The following is a 16,628-nucleotide window of genomic DNA, read 5'->3' on the forward strand; positions in this document are numbered from 1 at the left end:
CAGTAAGCTCGGAGCTTTCGCCTGGTCCAGTCGGCCCCTTGGCAGGCGCGCCCGCAACCCGTCGTACGCAGAAGCAACGACATGTGCGTGACAGGGGGACAGGCGTAATTCGAGCAGCCGGATCAAGGGGACACTGCCGGGCTCCTCGCCGTCCCGTCACCGCGCCTAGTGCAGCCTGTGACGGATCTATAAAGGCTGGCTTATCAGCGGGACTGTCATGGAATGAGTGGCAACGAGGCTCAGCCGCCGATCGACGCGGATAAAGGGGAGATAAGGCTCGAGATGCTGCAGAGATATTTGGAAAGACGTGACGCGCGGATGCTGAACGAGTGCCACTTGCCAGTGGGTCGTGGCGCGGAGGGTGAGCAGTGAGTACTTACCAGAGTGGACGAGCCAAGGCTGACTGTGCTCCGAGAGGATTCCAGAGCGGACATAGCGTGCAGAGGGTACAAAGCCACCGTGATCGATCCCAGGACCGTGGAATCGGCTTGATTACTCCGAGATCTGATTAAACGCAGCGAGTTACCCTTTCGAGACTGATCTCGCGATTGATCGAGGCTGCAGCTACGTACCCGGCGAGCTGGACAGCTACTTGGATTAATGAAACGATCGGTAGGTCGATCTACGATTGGAAGCCACGTAAATGGATGGAGTCGAAGAAACTCGGAAAGGTAGTCTCGGACGTTTCGAGGGAATCGCCTGGGTTCAGTGGGCGAAGCTCGGATTCTTGCGCTGGCCGTGGGAAGGAAGACGTTACGAAACATCCCCGGAGTCGCTGAAAGGATGAGGTGTTTGACGTCAACGTGCACGCGGCGATAAATGGAGCCGCTTGCAGGGGGCGATTGTTAAAAGGGGCGACGCTCCTCGAGGGCTGTGAATCGAGACGCTGCTATTCCAGGGACACTTGGGCGAGCAGAAGTTATTATAAGGACGGTGACGGTAACCGGCGCACAAAGGCTTCGCTTCCGCTCGATTGCAGGTCCGGGGATGCGGTAAAAACGCGCTGCATACTTAAGGGAATGCACAAGGGCGAGAGCTGTCAAAGAGAGGATTCGTCACGGACCGTCGAGCGCTCGGCCGATCTTCGAGAGTTTAAAATATCAACGCGACGGGCGAACTTGCCGCGGGGAAGATCGATGGTAATTAGATCGCCGCGAGAAGTCTCGGGGTATTTTTAAAGTCCCGTAGAAATCTGTCCCGCCGGATCGCCCGCCTACAGTAACCGCGCGACTCCCGAGGAAACAACTCCCGATCCCTGAAGAATCTTCCATCTCTGGTGTCGCAGCGGGGACGTTTCGTGTAACAGATTCGAGACACTTGTGCGCGAGTTCTGTGCCTATGCAGTGGCTTCCGTGGGACCGTTTCCCGTGGGGGACGCGAGGAACGCGCGAAGGGGTAGCGAGACTAGCGCAGGTACATGTTTCGCCGATCTCTCGGTTCCGCCGATGAGAAATGTATTCTCACGGCGGCGCGCAGGTGTTAATGGAAGAAAGAAACGCCAGCGTCGGGCTAAAAGTATCCAGCGGCTAACGTTGACTTAACGGATGCACGCGTGGTTTTGCGCCGCAAGTGGTTATTTCGGTGGAGGAGTCGGGGACCGACGGACGACCCCGGTGAATATCAAATCCCCGCGATTTCATAATTCACCGGCTAGACGTAGATTTCCCATGCGAGTCATTCCCTCCCGCCCCGCGAGGCGAGGTAAAGAGGGTAAACGGGGGCTGCCGGTTACGCAAGTCGCCATCACGGCACACGAAATTCACGGGCTCGTTGCTTACTCCGAACGGAAACGCGTAACCGAATCCCCCGTTCGTCCTCCTTGCTTCTTTTTAACAAGCCCGGTCGAAAGCAGTCGCTAGGTTCTCACGAGAATAGCTTCCATCGGCAAGTGAATTCGAGCGGATTCCAAGCTCTGAAATTAGCGTCCAATTTCCTCCACAGTTAGAACATAGAAAGCAACGCTGTGCGTGGCCTTCGGCGAAGTAACCTCCGAGTCATTGTAGCGAACAGTCCAGCAGAGCGTCCAAGTCCGCCGAAACGACTGCTTCATTTCAGGCCCAGCTTCCTCGGAGCAGCGCAGCTCGGGGAGCACGTGCGCTTTAACAAACCGGGCGCGAGTACAACGCCGTGTGTCCTGGTCCCTTCGAGCTCAAGCGAGGGCACCTGCGCTCGATGTTGATCAACCCAGACCTAAGATGATATGGAGTCTGAGGACGAAGTGGACGAGGAGTTGCCCGAGGCGAACGACGCGGAGGTACGGTTACAGCGGGGATAAGGGGAGTCGGGGGTGCTAGCCGACGCTACCCGGCGTAGGGCCTAGAAATAAGAGCCAGCGTAGAGCTAAGAGTATACCAAGGGATCGATGTCTGACGGGGAATTGATCGCAGGTGAATAGCAACGATCACTTGGAGCGCCTCGCCACGATGAAGATCTCGACGAAGCCGATGTCCTCGAAGACGGCGGAGAGAAGCGAGTGTCAGCTGGTGCGCTCGCCGAACCCCGAGGAGCCCGACGCTCAGGACATCGGCAAGGGGACAGACAGAAGCAGGCCGTGCGCGCAGGAAAAATCAAAATTACAATTAAGCGGCAAGACTGAACTGAAGGAGGCCGACATCGCCAGGCTGTGCAGGAGCAAGAGGATCACGTGCCAGGACACGATACACGAGTACGACGAGGACGATGGACTTACTATGGAGAAGGTTGGAAGGTAGGGTGAACACTTTGGCTACCCTCTAACGAGGAAAAATCCCGAATATAAGGCTATTTTTGTTTGCTGCCCAAATTCACTCTGAGGGGGTGAAATTGGCCCATTAAATTCCGGCTATTTTTCGATTTTGTGTTATAAATCGCGAACTGTAAGAACTGTGAGTTACCAAATGATAGTCCGAATTAAAAGAAGTAACTTTTCACAGTAACAGTATCCTGAAACTTTTTTCTCTTTTATAGATTGCGAGTTGCAAAATAAATTCGAGAAATAACCGAATTTTCAGGGGTTAATTTCATCCCCTTAGAGTGAATTTGAGCAGCAAACAAAAATTGCGTTGTAATCAGGAGGAAATCCCTTACATGTACACAAAGTTTCAATTCTTTTTAATTTCCGGGTTTCGAACTTTACCTTGTAAGCAATTTTCTGGAGATATTAGAAGACCTTGCAGCAAAAATTTGGAACCTGCATCCATTACCTTGCTGCAAGTCAAAGGCAGCTGTAGAATTGAAAAATTTGCTAAAAATAAAAATGAAAACTTATCGATTCACGAAGCACTGCTTATTTTGTTAAAATATATGTTTTTCAATTAGTGTTCTCAAGTTCAATTAGTTTCTGCTAATTTACTCGAAGCGGGTAAAGGTGGAGCTGCACCCCTCTTGCTGCAAGCTCCTCATTTCTTTATCAGATTCAATGAATCAGCGAAATGCAGATCTCGAAATTAATATCATTACCTTTCGTACAGTTCTGTAGTAAGCAAAGGGTTAAGGGTTGCCTGGGGGGTGGAAAAAGGTATCGTGGGTGTGGGCCAAAAAATGCCTCCCTTTAGAATTATTACATAAACACTTTTGATGGGAAACTAAATTGGTGAATTTCAAGCACAGAGTAGTTTATTGCGGCTGTTTACGCTACCAAAGTATCCCACACCCGTTTCTGAGACACAGATTAAGCACCAAGGGATTCTGTCCCACGCGTGTCCGTAGCACGGAATACCGATTTTTATAAATATCATTTTACCCGACCCCACGAAACCCATACGCTGTCTCGGTGGCCAAGCGACCTGCCACGCGTTATGGCCAAATTAGACAACACATCCGGGCCAACATAATATTTTCTATCAATATATCCCCGCCGATACGGTGTGTATTTTTGGAAAAAGGTACCTCGAGGCGCATCCAGACGCGGCCGAGGCCTGGCTGCGCGAGATCGCGAGCCTCGAGCTCCGCCAGCGGCTCCAAGGCACGGCCGTCCCCGAGAGCAAATCGCCAGCCAGAAGCCTGCACCAGGAGGAGAGCCTGCTGAGCCGCGGCAAACGGCACAGCGTCACCTCGGACCTGTTCCAGACCTGGCTGGCGTCCAGCTCGCCGGCGAAACGCAGCCGGAGCCCCAGCAGGTGAACCGATCTCTAAATCGACCGGCTAGCGCCCCCTCATATCAGACATTCATGAATGAACGACCATTCCATTCAGGACGTACACGTCGCTGGTGGGACGAAGGGAGGAGCTCAACAGGTTGGACGAGAGCGACCTGTTCATGGAGCTGATCAGGGACGTGGCCAACGAGCTGGACATCAACGTCCTCTGCCACAAGATCCTGGTGAACGTGGGCCTGCTCACGCACGCCGACCGGGGCAGCCTGTTCCTGGCCAAAGGACCCTTGGACGACAGGTACCTGGTCGCCAAGCTGTTCGACGTCACCCAGGACACGGTACTCGAAGAGGCCATTCAGCGAGCCAAGAACGAGGAGATTAAAATACCCTTCGGGATCGGTATCGCCGGCTACGTGGCTCAGACGAAGGAGATCATCAACATCAGGGACGCGTACAAGGTTCGAGGATGCTCAGAACAGTGGCGCACCCAGAGAGGCTCCCACAAATAAGGGGCTTTGTAAAAAGAAAAGAAAACTGGATTTTATTCTTTAAATAAATTCGCATAATCACCTAAACAATTTCATTGAGTGTGCATTAAAAGTATTTCTATCCATTCAACTCGGCACCTCCAAGATTAAATGAGCGCGCCACTGGCTCAGAGAATGGATTGAGTCGGGCATTAACTGAGTAAAAAATTATCTAAATAACGGATCAAATAGAAAGTACTTTAACTTTAAATTATCTGACGAATGAAGTTAATTGTTCTCATTCGAGAATAATTCTTTTAACTTTTATGTACCTAAGTTACTCGAGATTTCTATTCAAATAAAATTGTTACCCATCCCTGGATTAAGTCCCGTTGGGATGAGTGAAAAGACGGTGGATGATTTTCAGGATCCGAGGTTCAACAGCTCCATCGACATGCGAACGGGATACAAGACGACGTTGATACTGTCCATGCCTATCTGCAATTACGAGGGGGATGTGATCGGAGTCGCCCAGATTATAAATAAGACTAATGGCAGTAACGAGTTCACCGACAGGGACGTGGAAGTGTTTCAAAGGTTTGTCGGTGGTTAGTTGAGATTTATGGATAATGGTACCGTCGATTAAACGATGGAACTATACCCGCAGGTACCTAACTTTCTGCGGGATCGGTATACAGAACGCGCAGCTGTTCGAGCTGTCGGTGCAAGAGTACCGAAGGAATCAGATACTGTTGAACCTGGCCAGGAACATATTCGAGGAGCAGAACAATCTCGAGTGCCTGGTGACAAAGATCATGACAGAGGCGAAAGAGCTGCTGAAATGCGGAAGGTGCGCCGTGTATCTGTTGGACTTGGAATGCGGCGAGGCAGTAAGTTCATTCGACCGACAGAAACCGTACGAATCGATGAACCTGAGAAGCGTCGTTAACGGTCCGTGCCGTTGCTAGATAGCGAGTAGAGTAAACGATTACGAAAAAAGTACGGTCTGCCGAGGATCTATCGAACGCTTCGAGACGGGGGGCGGCCGGGGGCGTGATAAGAGATCCTAAGTTTCGTTTCAGGGGCACCTCGAAAAGATCGTCGAACGACCGGGCAAGTCGACGCAAGAGAGCCGAAAGCCGCTGTCCAGGAGAGAGGTGAGTGGCACCGGCAACGTGTTGCTCGAGTTCGTAAGTCTGATGATCTTTTTCTCTTTCCCTGGCCGGCTCAGAGCAACAACATCGAGATGGAGGACATTTTTCAACAGCACGTGAGTAGACTCTGAAAGAACAAGCAGTCGAGAGCTAAATTTTCGAATTTTCGAATTTTCTAAAATTAAATTTCTCATTCGCGAAAGCCTTCTGACTTTAAATTTAGAATCTTGTATAGGGAGTTCCATTCTCTATTAGGAGTGTTGAACACTAGTGTCCCTGAACAGGAAAAGAAGAATACTTAAATCTCTCGGATTTCGATTCCCAGAAGTATTGCAAATTCATTACCTCCTTTTCTCTCAACGCATAGATCTTGTACCAAAATTTTCGACGAACGGATCTCCTAGACCATAGAACGAACCCCCTAGAAGCGTCCTTTACATTCCAAAGCCCTTTATATTCCACCGAAACCTTCGCCGTGCCCGTTTTCAGGCGTCGAGCGAGAGCAACAAGTTCACGACGATCTTCGAGATGGACAACGAGAGCGAGGAGGCTAAAGTGTACAGGCCGAACGTGAACGATCTCTCGAGCCCCCTGGGCCAGATCGCGAGATACGTGGCCGCCACTGGTCAGATCCTCAACATCGGGGACGTGGCCACGTGGCTGAAGAAGGACGTGGTCCAATCGGGCGACGAGTCCATCAAGAGCATCCTGTGCATGCCCATAGCAAACGGCCAGAGGACCGTGATCGGTGTCGCCCAGTTGATCAACAAGGTCACTTCACGGTTCACCGGCACCAGGATGAAAAACCCGCTCGATGCTGATAAACGTATCATTGCACAGGACAACGGCACGTCCTTCACCGACTCCGACGTGTCGATCTTCGAGGCGTTCGCCATATTCTGCGGCCTCGGGATCCACAACACCCAGATGTACGAGTCCGCCTGCAAGCTAATGGCGAAACAAAAGGTGGCCCTCGAGTGCCTGAGCTACCACGCGACGGCTAGCATCGACGACACGATCAAGCTCACGTCCGACTCCATACCGTCCGCGGAAACCTACAACCTCTACAGCTTCACGTTCATCGACTTCGACCTGACCGACGAGGACACCTGCAGGGCCACCGTCAGGATGTTCAAGCAGTGCGACTTGATACACAAGTTTCATATACCTTACGAAGTGCTGTGCAGGTGGATCCTCAGCGTGAAGAAGAACTACAGGTAACGATAATGATCTATCCTTTTCGAATGACTCTCCAACTCCCACGATATTAATGCAAGCCTTAACTGACCACTGCAGGCCAGTCAAGTACCACAACTGGAGGCACGCGTTGAACGTGGCGCAAACTATGTTCGCGATGCTGAAGACTGGCAAGATGGAGCAGTTCATGACGGACCTAGAGATCCTCGGCCTCCTGGTCGCCTGTCTGTGCCACGACCTGGACCACAGAGGGACGAACAACGCTTTCCAAACGAAGACAGAGTCCCCTCTAGCCATCCTGTACTCCACCAGCACCATGGAGCACCATCACTTCGACCAGTGCGTGATGATCCTCAACTCGGACAGCAACAACATCTTCCAGAGCCTCTCGATGGAGGACTACCGGAAGGTGATGAAAGTGGTCGAGAGCGCGATCCTCTCCACGGACCTGGCGGTGTACTTCAAGAAGAAGAACCGTTTCATGGAGCTGATAGACGAGGGCGAGTTCGACTGGCAGAGCGAGGAGAAGAAAGAGCGTGAGTAATCTGTACCGATCCCTGCTAGATTATTTCTCTATGTTACTTAAACGACACATTCGTCCCTGTGCTCAGTGCTCTGCGGTATGATGATGACCGCCTGCGACGTGAGCGCGATAGCGAAGCCCTGGGACGTGCAGCACCGCGTGGCCAAGCTGGTAGCAGACGAGTTCTTCGACCAGGGTGACCTGGAGCGGCTGCAGCTGAACCAGCAGCCAGTGGCGATGATGGACCGCGAGAGAAGGGACGAGCTGCCGCAGATGCAGGTCGGCTTCATCGACGTCATCTGCCTGCCCCTTTACAGAGTCCTGTCCGAAACGTTCCCCTGGATAATGCCCCTCTACAACGGCACCATGGAGAACAGGAGCCACTGGCAGGACCTCGCCGAGAAGGTCGAGATGGGTCTGACCTGGATCGACCGCGACACCATCGACGAGCCCGTCGAGGAGTTCGTCTCCTACGAGCCCAAGGACATCGAGTTCACGGTCACCACCCTCAACTGCGCCCACGCGGAGAAGAAGGAGCTCCCGGAGAAGTCCGCCCTGGGCAGGTTCGCCTCCCTGAGAAAAGGCAGCCGAACGTTGAGCAAAGGTGTCAGGCACCGCATCAGCAGGTCTCTATACGCAAGAAGCACTCCTGAAGATGCTGGCAAGTCCAAGGCACTGATCCCCGACAGGAAGAGCCGCAACAAACTCTGTCTACTCATTTGACGACTTGCGTCGAGCACCCTTGACAGCCTGTGAACGGAGGGCAGAGGCTCTGCCGTAGTACTCCTTCGATAACTCAGAGCGTCGCCGCGCTCTGCAGCTTCCAATCGACCCTTTCTGTGGAAAGGGAATATGAATGAATCATTGTCAAATATGAATGTGAATAGCCAGAGGAAGTCGAAGAGGTTCCCGAAGGGCGGTCTGTCGCAGGCCTGCCTGGTCGGAGGGATACAAAATCGACGAGAGTGACAATACTGGTAGTACTGTCCTCAGGGGATGAACAATCCCCGAGGTTCGCGCTGTGGAGTAATTTTCAAACGACCCCCACGACTGTTGCTCGCTAGTCTCGCGGCAGGAGCTTAGGGAGTAGAGTTTAGTCGATGGCTAGGTAGCTAGGGGAGGTCCTGGGGGACCTTCGTCGGCATTGCTCATAAGCGCAGTTGAGAACGTTACGCGAGCGTGCTTAGGCGGGCGGGGGATGTGGATTCAATTTTGACAATCTTTTTGTATTATAACTCGACACCTTAGGATAGACCGCAAGACAATGCTGGCGGGGATCGAACACGATCGTGGCAGGTGGCGCAGGAACTCGCGTCGATTAGTGAAACGCAGCGATGGCCGTTTTTATATGTACGTTAAGGCAAGTTGTACTCTCGACTAACGCGCGTTACGTTTTACCAAACGGCGAAGGATTCCGAAGGACACGCGTACAGCGGTGATTAAACAGTTTGGTGCACGCGAGAGCCACTAACAAATGGACCCTGTGCCCACGATCAAATTAACGACCTCGTTACGCCACCCGTGCCCGCGCCGAATATCGCAAACGAGCACGCGATTCTCGCATTCCACTTTTGTACGATCGAACGTAACGGCGATCCAAGGATGTGACTCACGGTCTCTCGCGACCGACCCGTTTCTGTATATCGTTATCCTCTGTTCTCGCGTCGGCTGAAGGCGCAAGGGGAACGGGAGCACGAAGGATCCTCTTCGCCGTCGACACGCCCGGCTGAAGAACCGGGCGGAGGAAGTGGTGCATCGATGGAAGAGCGATGGGAAAGAAGCGCAAGGGACACGCGCAAAGATTATATAAACGTACACACGATCGTATTACATCCATCGATGGCCGAGTGTTTTTCAGCGTGATAGGCTGGTTTCTAGTCTTTTGATACAGCCTCGTCGGAGACTACACGCCGCGCGCGATTAAATAAAATCCGAATGTGCTCAAGCGAGACACTCGCCACCCGATGGATAATCTCCTCGACCGGCGCCGCTCCCCTTCTACGAGGCGAGTCGGAATCTTCAAAGATAATCCCGCGCGAGGCCCAGCTCCTTCGATGTCCAGGTAGATCTCCCCATCGGATCACTTTTACGCAGTGTTTTTATTATTAAAAACATTTAGAAATTACACTCGAGAACGATGGTGTCCTTTTACAGTAACGAATCATCAAACGTTTTTTGGTCCTACGATTAAATTAAGTATAACAAACGGCTTGGTTTCTTTCCTTTTCTTTTTTTTTTCTTTTATCCCTCTCTCTCTCTCTCTCTCTCTCTCTCTCTCTCGATATCTCCGTCGACGATTAATTCTCTATATTTACACGTTTATGCAACACATGAACGTTGCACGTAAGCGCGGGGGGCTTGGCGGCGCGTGACGCCGCGACGCGTCGAACCCGCTCGCGAGCAGCGCCTTCGTTCTTGACTCTTGCTCAAACTCGTGCGCTGCTGGGTTTCGTTTCGCTCTCTGGTCGCGGAGCACGCGAGGAAAATAAAAAGTCGGGGCAGTGACGCGGCTGTGTGGCAAGACCCGCTATCCGTAGCCGCGTAATCACGCCCGCGCAGGCCCCGCGCGATCATTGTGACCAAGGACCGGACTCAACACCCCCAACAGCGGGGCGTGTTAAATTAATCTCTGCGACACGGGCGCGCGGTAGGTAAGTATACCCGACACGCTCGACGCTTAAAACGATCCTGATGCGGTGCACGGTGCTTCGGAACAGTGGAGGATTAATCTAGTTAATAGAAATTAGGAGAACGAGGCTTCTAATAAACGCGGGCTCGCGTAAAAGTAGCACTGTAGCACTTAAAGACCAATGGGCAGGCTTTAGAATTAATATTTAATGATAATAGAATTTCTGGATTAGATCTCCTAATGCAGAGATTCGTGTAATTAAACTTGAAACTAGATAAGATAAATCTATGCAATCATTTTCCCGCAGTCAAACTTTTAGCCTTCGGCTAACTTTAACAATCTTTTGCAAGGGAATAATGGTTTACAAGCCTCGTTACCCAATTAAGCTTGTGCCCGCTGTTCCGAAACACCGTGCAGACCGGGTCGTGAGAAAGCTGCGGGCGAAAACTGGAATCGGAAGTCGTAGCTCGTTTGAGATCGCCGTTCCTTAAAGCGAATGAAATCCAGCCGGATTCTGGGAACGAAGAAAGAGTTGATACGTCGCTCGGTTGTAGAAAAATATAAAACAAAAAGGGCCACGCGCAGATATAATATGTACACCTAGTAGCAACCCTACTTTATCCTTGATCACAATGTTTACACAATTAATCCGTTTAATACAATATAATCCACTAATAATCACCCTCTTTCTGTCACCCTCTCTCGTTTTCTCTGTACAATTTCTCTTAGCCAATCCCCGGATTTCTTAACGGTAAAACTTTGTGCCGGCAATTTCGATCGAATTCCGTTGCAGCTCGCTGCAAGAGAGGCGTCGCATTCTTGTCCACGGCAAGTGAATCCCCGACCCCGAAAGGAAAAGATTAGAAGGAGAATCGAGTCGCGCGTTGTTAAGCTTCATGGAAGATACGTTCCGGAAGAGGAAACAATTAAGAGTCACTTAGGGTTTACGAAGCGTGAAACTTGTAACGGCAAAAAATGTTCTCAGTACTTGACGGAGGTCGTTGAATCAAGTTTGAAGCCGGATCTGTTCGCAATCCAACAGCCTGGGATCAAATCTGATTCACCCGTCGTCTGTTAAATGCAGATGACAATAAAGTCTTTAAACGAACAGCAGGAGACCGTCTAAACATCACTGGTTATGCAGAAGAACGATGTACACTGGACCTGCGATCAGTCTCCTCGTCTTACCCATTTCATCTGTAAAATGCAATTGTTCCGTGCAAACATGCGCCTCGTTCCTCTGCGTAACCAGTCCGCTTACATTGCTGTATTAATTGTATGCGTACAAAAACTTAACATACACAACGCCGTGGTCTCTGCCCATGCATTAACTCATCTCTGCGCATGGACATTTAAATACAGTTACTTCGATCAGCCGAAACATACATGCAAGTAAAACTCTGTTAAAATGTTTCCGGCGAACACTGTCACGGGCCGAAGAGCCCTGTTAACTGCCACGTTCCAGGGACGCAGAGGCGTCGGTGGAACTCAAGGCTCAATTTCCAACGATAGACTCGGATCTCGCTTGGCGTCGCTCCGTAGAAGACATTATTTTAATGAACCCGCAACCGCGTTGCATGTATGTTTACGGAGCAGCTCGCTCGAAATGTAAGGTTTCGTTAGTCTCTGAGAAATTCACATCGCACGGCTAAATCAACGAAGGTTAGAGCTCAACGTAATTACGTCCGGAAACACTCATCAGCTCGTGTAGGTCTGCAATCCTGGCAAAGTGGCAGAAGTGCGCGGATCACATAAAGAACTCCCTGGATCGGCTAATGTGCAGTCACGACGCGGGTCTGTCCAGTACTGAAATTTCTATTAACCTAAGGCCTCGCACCGTCGGGTCCGTCAGCAACAGGCCGCGCGGCTTATAGACTCTGTCGTTCTGTTCACTGACAAACTTCGCCACTTTTCGCAGACACTTCTCGTAATGAGTCTCTGTGCATATGTAAATTAGATAACCGGTGAGACAAGCCAAGCAACCCTCGCAGTACGTGGAACAACTGGCCCGCTCCGCCTCGACGAAGTAGTTGTTCAACTGATTGATCGTATACTCGAACGACTGTCTGTCCAGCTAAATTGAGAAATAATATAGCAAACAACTTTCTATAAACAGGTTCGCCATATAGCTACTTGTAACTAAGCGATAAAGAGATCAGGAGGATGATGCCGGCGTTTATCTTTCTTTAACTCCCAAACGATTGTGCGATCAATTGGATATCCAAATTCAAAACAAAGGGACACTGATCGACAACAGAAATTGAAAGAGACGCGAGAAACCACGGAGATGCTAGCTGTCGATTCTGTTCAAAGATCCAAACTGAAGCGAACGAATAACCGGAACTTCTGAATTTTCGTAAATAATAATTAAAGTTTCGCTACGTACTCTGCTCTCTAATTCCGTGGGAAACTGTGTCTGAAACTTAACCATAGTGCCTTCGCTGTAGTCACGCTGTATAAACACTTTCTGACAATTCGGGGGAGGCCCTCCGCCAGCCTGTCCCCGACCAGCTGACATGTCCTCCAGTGGTGTAAGGGCAGCATGATTGCCCTGAAACAGAGACATTCCCGATTCTATTAGCGAGAACCCAAACGTCCGTTCCTTTATCTGCTGCACAGTGTTCGCCACTGTCCTCTACTCCAGCTGTATTTAAGATATCTAACCACAAATAACCGCACCCACATCGTCGCAGCGAATCACTCGTGAGAAATCGAAAGTCTATTAACGATCGATTTGACGATGATACGAGAAATCGTAGAAATCCAACTGAATTCAAAGCGGAGGAGAGAGTGGAGAGACAAGAATGTCTCGCTGAGAGAGTGACAGTGAAAGAAGGGAAGGCAGACAGGTCGAGAAGTGGACAGGCTCTTACCAATGGCATTTTGAGCTTCGTTTTGACGATTTGGTAGAACAGGCCCGTTGAAAATAATCCCGACTTGTTAGTCGGACGCGGGGCGAGGAAATAGAGAGTGACGATCGCGCGAGGAAGAACGTTCCTGGAATAATACGTGGGACAGTGCTCTGACCGACAGGCAATCGCACGGCACCGACGCCATCAACCGTGCGCGCGCAACTCGCTCCAATTGAAATACACGATTCATGGTGTCTGTGTGTGTACGATTCGCATGCACTAATCAAACGGGATTGTCCTTTAATTCGGGCAACGATGTTCCAAGTTCAGAGATAATTCATTTCGATGTATTAAGGTCAAACAGCAAAGGTGCATAAATTATATATAGGAGATATAAAATTCGGTATTCTTCGGGATAGTTCAATTGGAGATGATAGAAAGGATGTAGGAATAGAATTTGTTAATTATTGGTTTGGTTACGAACCAAAGTCATAGGTGCCTTACGGAGCCTCCGCTGGTTTTTATGCACCTCCAACATAGTCCAGTAGCTGATGGAATTAACGCAGGAACCGAACGATCATAAGTTAAAATGTGCCATGCACTTTAATCCGTTCACCCGTCCGATCGCGACCGCGGTTTGACATTGACTTCGGAATACATTTCTCGATGTTCCGACTTTCGATTTCAAAGGTGCATTCACAGCTGCATCCGTGCGATTACCGTTTACCTTCGCAACTGCATTTGACGCGTAGAGTGTTAGAACTTTGCATTGCATTTTGAATTATGTGGTGTATATATGCGTTTACCGACAGCGCGATGATTCTTGATAGTTATAATTGCATTCAGATGGCGCTATCACGCCGCTCAGCTGATCCTACACTTGTTCAGAGCCGCGTCGACGTGTTTTTGCACGAATCAATTGTCAAGTGAAATGCGGTCACTAAACAGTTACTATTCTTCCATTTGTTAACAAGGATTGTTGAGATATTCCTATACAGTTAGGCAGAGTTCGGAGGGAGTCGGCTCCAATGATGGAGGGGGAAACACCTGCAGGAGTGGTAGTTATGTGTGCATGACTGACGCAGGCGCAGTCTATGCACACGCTATGAGCACACCGCTCCTGTAGGTGTTTCTCCCTCCATCATTGGAGCCGACTCCCTCCGAACTCTGCAGTTAGGCCCCTTTTTTATCCACGAACGCGTTCAGTTCAGTATTAGACGGTTCTACTAAAACGTAGTAGGTTTGTTAAATAATATGTTCACCGACCGGTCACAGGATCCAGTGAGTTTTGACTCCCAATTATCGACAGCGAAGTATGTCTAATAATTAGTTATTTCTTTCTCACGCGAAGTCTTTCTTCTTGTTTATTTTCAACTCTAAATGGATTTCAGGTCAGAACTATCAGCAACCGTTCAAACCACAGAGATCGTTCATGACCAGAACGCTGTGCAGACAATAGAAACAAGAAGCGTCGAGGTACTTATACACGTGCTTGCGAGTACAGAGTCACAGGGCTCTGAAATGGTTCCTTTCTTTTCAGACTCAAACCCTGGTCGATGAAAGGAAGAAAACAGACGTAGACTATGATAAATTGGCTCAGTTTCTACAGAGAGTCACGCCTAGTATTTTGGAAGCTTTAGATGAGTCTTATGAAACCAATGCGTTCGAAGATTATGATCCAAAAGTCAGTCAAGATTCACTCACGAGCCCACAACTGCTACGGAAATTTAACAGCACAAATGAAGCCGACTCTCAGGTGCTGATTTGTTACAATCAATGTATACTAGGGTGGCTCTTATTTTCGACTTTTTAATTTTCTTCGGAACACCCTCCAAAATAATTCCAAATAATTAATTTTTTTTTAATTATTTGGAACTATTCTGGAGAGTGCCCTGAAGAAAATGTTGAAAAAAAATTTTACCATGAGTAAATTAGAGCCACCCTAATGTATACTTTAAAGAGCTGTGTACTAATTATTTGTATCTTCAGATGAAAGTAAGCGACATGGACTGGAGTATCGGTGGAGGAACTTTAGCTGTTTCCCACGGCATTTCTTACCACGAAACATGGTGCGATCATCTGTCCAGGATACAGCTGTACAATCAGACGAAAGAGGATGATTCCGCGAGCATACCGAGTAAAACATTAGCGACGAATGCGTGTGTCACCACGTTAGCTTATCATCCTACTGAACCATCTATTATAGCAGCTGGCTTATTTAATGGTAACTTGGCAAATTGCTAAACAAAAAATTTTTGAGATGAAGCTTTACATGTATCATTTCACCGAAGGTGATGTTCTTGTGTGGAACTTGAGAGACGATGGATCAGTGACGCCAACGTCGGTCTGCACTCACGGTGACTGTGTGTCTCGAGTGTATTGGAAAGCGAGAACTGTGAACGATGTGTCCTTGCTGGTGAGCTCTAGCAAGGACGGATATATTTTTATCCACAAGATGGTGGCTAACTTTACCATCGCCCAATCGCATAATCGGTACCTGCTCTCTTGAAAACCAGTTGCTCGCTGTTAAGGATATTTCTGATCGAGTAATGCTTTTGTAGATTGAAGGTAGCTAAAGAGCACAATCCGATAGAAGATTCGAGGCCGCGCAGTGCAGGTGGAACTCATGAACGAGCTATGGAATCTGGACTATGCATCACCACCTTCGACTTCTCATCCACTGACCCCATATTCTTCGTCGTGGGTACTCTGTGCGGTGGAATATACAAGTGCAGCTTAGACCGCATTGCCCCCATCGAAGGTACGTCTGACTGCTCTCTTGTATTAATTACATTAAATTAACTCCTTTCTAATTGCAGGGGATGAAAGCCTCATGGATCCAGTAATAGACGAATACGAGAGGCACGAAGGCAGTATTACCTGCGTCAAGTGCTCCCCTATTCGCAATCTTTTTGTCACTGCTGGCACAGATAAAGAGATACGTATATACGACTTCGATGAGGTAAAACTTCATTCCCTAAGATTCGTCTAAATATTTCTATGCTTGTAACTGTGAATCTGTGCCTGTGCTACCCAGCATACGTGTCTACGATCGATTTCCTTCGAGAATACGATCGTGGGGTTAACGTGGATGATTGGAAATCAAGATGTGCTGGCCACCTACGGTGCAGGTCCGAACATAAGACTGTATAACGTCGCTGATGGTAGACCCATAACGAATGTGAAGTTCGAGGTATCTGGCAGGGAGAACACTAGTTCTTTGCGTGTCAATTCTAAGAAGTAAGTTCCGATGATACACGAATGTAATTGATGACGAATGTAATTTTATAATTCTTTTGCAGAGACTTGGTAGCTATCGGTGACACCCAGGGGAATATAGAAGTATGGAGAATCCCACGACAGTTGTTCTAATGGTGTAATATAAACTTGCTTTATTTAACGCAGAGATGATATTACCAGCACTTATATGCTGTTTTTCTTATTGTGCACGTGACATGAAATTGGATATTTATTGAAATAAAATGTATTACTTTTCTACAATAAACGCTGAAGCTTTTATTTCTCAGATCACTCTCTATAACGCTGCGCGCGAATCTCCCGATAGAAATCAGTATAATTGTCTATTTCTTTTAAATAAAAGAGCTCTGCCATTTTGTAGAGGCCTTAAATATTCATACTGATCGCGAGCAACTTAATTGTCTCCGATCCCTACATTATCTCATAGTTGGCTGTTTCGGTCAGGAAATTCTGCGAAGTTAACAGGAAGGCATGA

At 49.0% G+C, this 16,628-nt stretch overlaps 3 protein-coding genes across 10 annotated transcripts; 2 read left to right on the forward strand and 1 right to left on the reverse strand.

Moving 5' to 3' along the window:
- Pde6 (phosphodiesterase 6) lies at nucleotides 1-9,620 on the forward strand. 5 transcript variants are annotated; one of them, XM_076822609.1, is made up of 13 exons: nucleotides 1-1,413; nucleotides 2,056-2,254; nucleotides 2,388-2,707; nucleotides 3,864-4,097; nucleotides 4,174-4,531; nucleotides 4,968-5,137; nucleotides 5,208-5,430; nucleotides 5,623-5,697; nucleotides 5,772-5,810; nucleotides 6,184-6,465; nucleotides 6,535-6,911; nucleotides 6,991-7,427; nucleotides 7,503-9,620. In XM_076822609.1, exons 2-13 carry the CDS (start codon nucleotides 2,201-2,203, stop codon nucleotides 8,135-8,137), a joined length of 3,204 nt encoding a protein of 1,067 aa, XP_076678724.1. In that variant the 5' UTR covers nucleotides 1-1,413; nucleotides 2,056-2,200; the 3' UTR covers nucleotides 8,138-9,620. The 5 variants fall into 5 exon arrangements, with proteins under 5 accessions (XP_076678724.1, XP_076678721.1, XP_076678720.1 ...); XM_076822606.1 differs by having other exon boundaries at nucleotides 1-1,613; nucleotides 6,184-6,911; XM_076822605.1 differs by having other exon boundaries at nucleotides 6,184-6,911.
- A 48-nt stretch (nucleotides 9,621-9,668) lies between these two features.
- LOC143374437 (golgin subfamily A member 7) lies at nucleotides 9,669-13,550 on the reverse strand. 3 transcript variants are annotated; one of them, XM_076822613.1, is made up of 3 exons: nucleotides 13,380-13,550; nucleotides 12,430-12,594; nucleotides 9,669-12,117 (listed from the first exon to the last, which is right to left on the reverse strand). In XM_076822613.1, exons 1-3 carry the CDS (start codon nucleotides 13,431-13,433, stop codon nucleotides 11,827-11,829), a joined length of 510 nt encoding a protein of 169 aa, XP_076678728.1. In that variant the 5' UTR covers nucleotides 13,434-13,550; the 3' UTR covers nucleotides 9,669-11,826. The 3 variants fall into 3 exon arrangements, with proteins under 3 accessions (XP_076678728.1, XP_076678730.1, XP_076678729.1); XM_076822615.1 differs by lacking the exon at nucleotides 13,380-13,550 and adding an exon at nucleotides 12,917-13,127; XM_076822614.1 differs by lacking the exon at nucleotides 13,380-13,550 and adding an exon at nucleotides 12,708-12,831.
- Nucleotides 13,551-13,761: 211 nt separating this feature from the next.
- Nucleotides 13,762-16,400, forward strand: LOC143374436 (cytoplasmic dynein 2 intermediate chain 2). 2 transcript variants are annotated; one of them, XM_076822611.1, is made up of 10 exons: nucleotides 13,762-13,892; nucleotides 14,069-14,208; nucleotides 14,287-14,371; nucleotides 14,436-14,651; nucleotides 14,885-15,119; nucleotides 15,187-15,388; nucleotides 15,457-15,656; nucleotides 15,715-15,857; nucleotides 15,933-16,135; nucleotides 16,198-16,400. In XM_076822611.1, the coding sequence occupies exons 2-10, from the start codon at nucleotides 14,150-14,152 to the stop codon at nucleotides 16,265-16,267; spliced, it is 1,413 nt and encodes a 470-aa protein (XP_076678726.1). In that variant the 5' UTR covers nucleotides 13,762-13,892; nucleotides 14,069-14,149; the 3' UTR covers nucleotides 16,268-16,400. The 2 variants fall into 2 exon arrangements, with proteins under 2 accessions (XP_076678726.1, XP_076678727.1); XM_076822612.1 differs by having other exon boundaries at nucleotides 13,772-13,897; nucleotides 14,073-14,208.
- The last annotated feature ends 228 nt before the right edge of the window (nucleotides 16,401-16,628 follow it).

The sequence above is a fragment of the Andrena cerasifolii genome, chromosome 10 (assembly GCF_050908995.1).
Source record: "Andrena cerasifolii isolate SP2316 chromosome 10, iyAndCera1_principal, whole genome shotgun sequence".
Taxonomy (NCBI): Eukaryota; Metazoa; Arthropoda; class Insecta; order Hymenoptera; family Andrenidae; genus Andrena; species Andrena cerasifolii.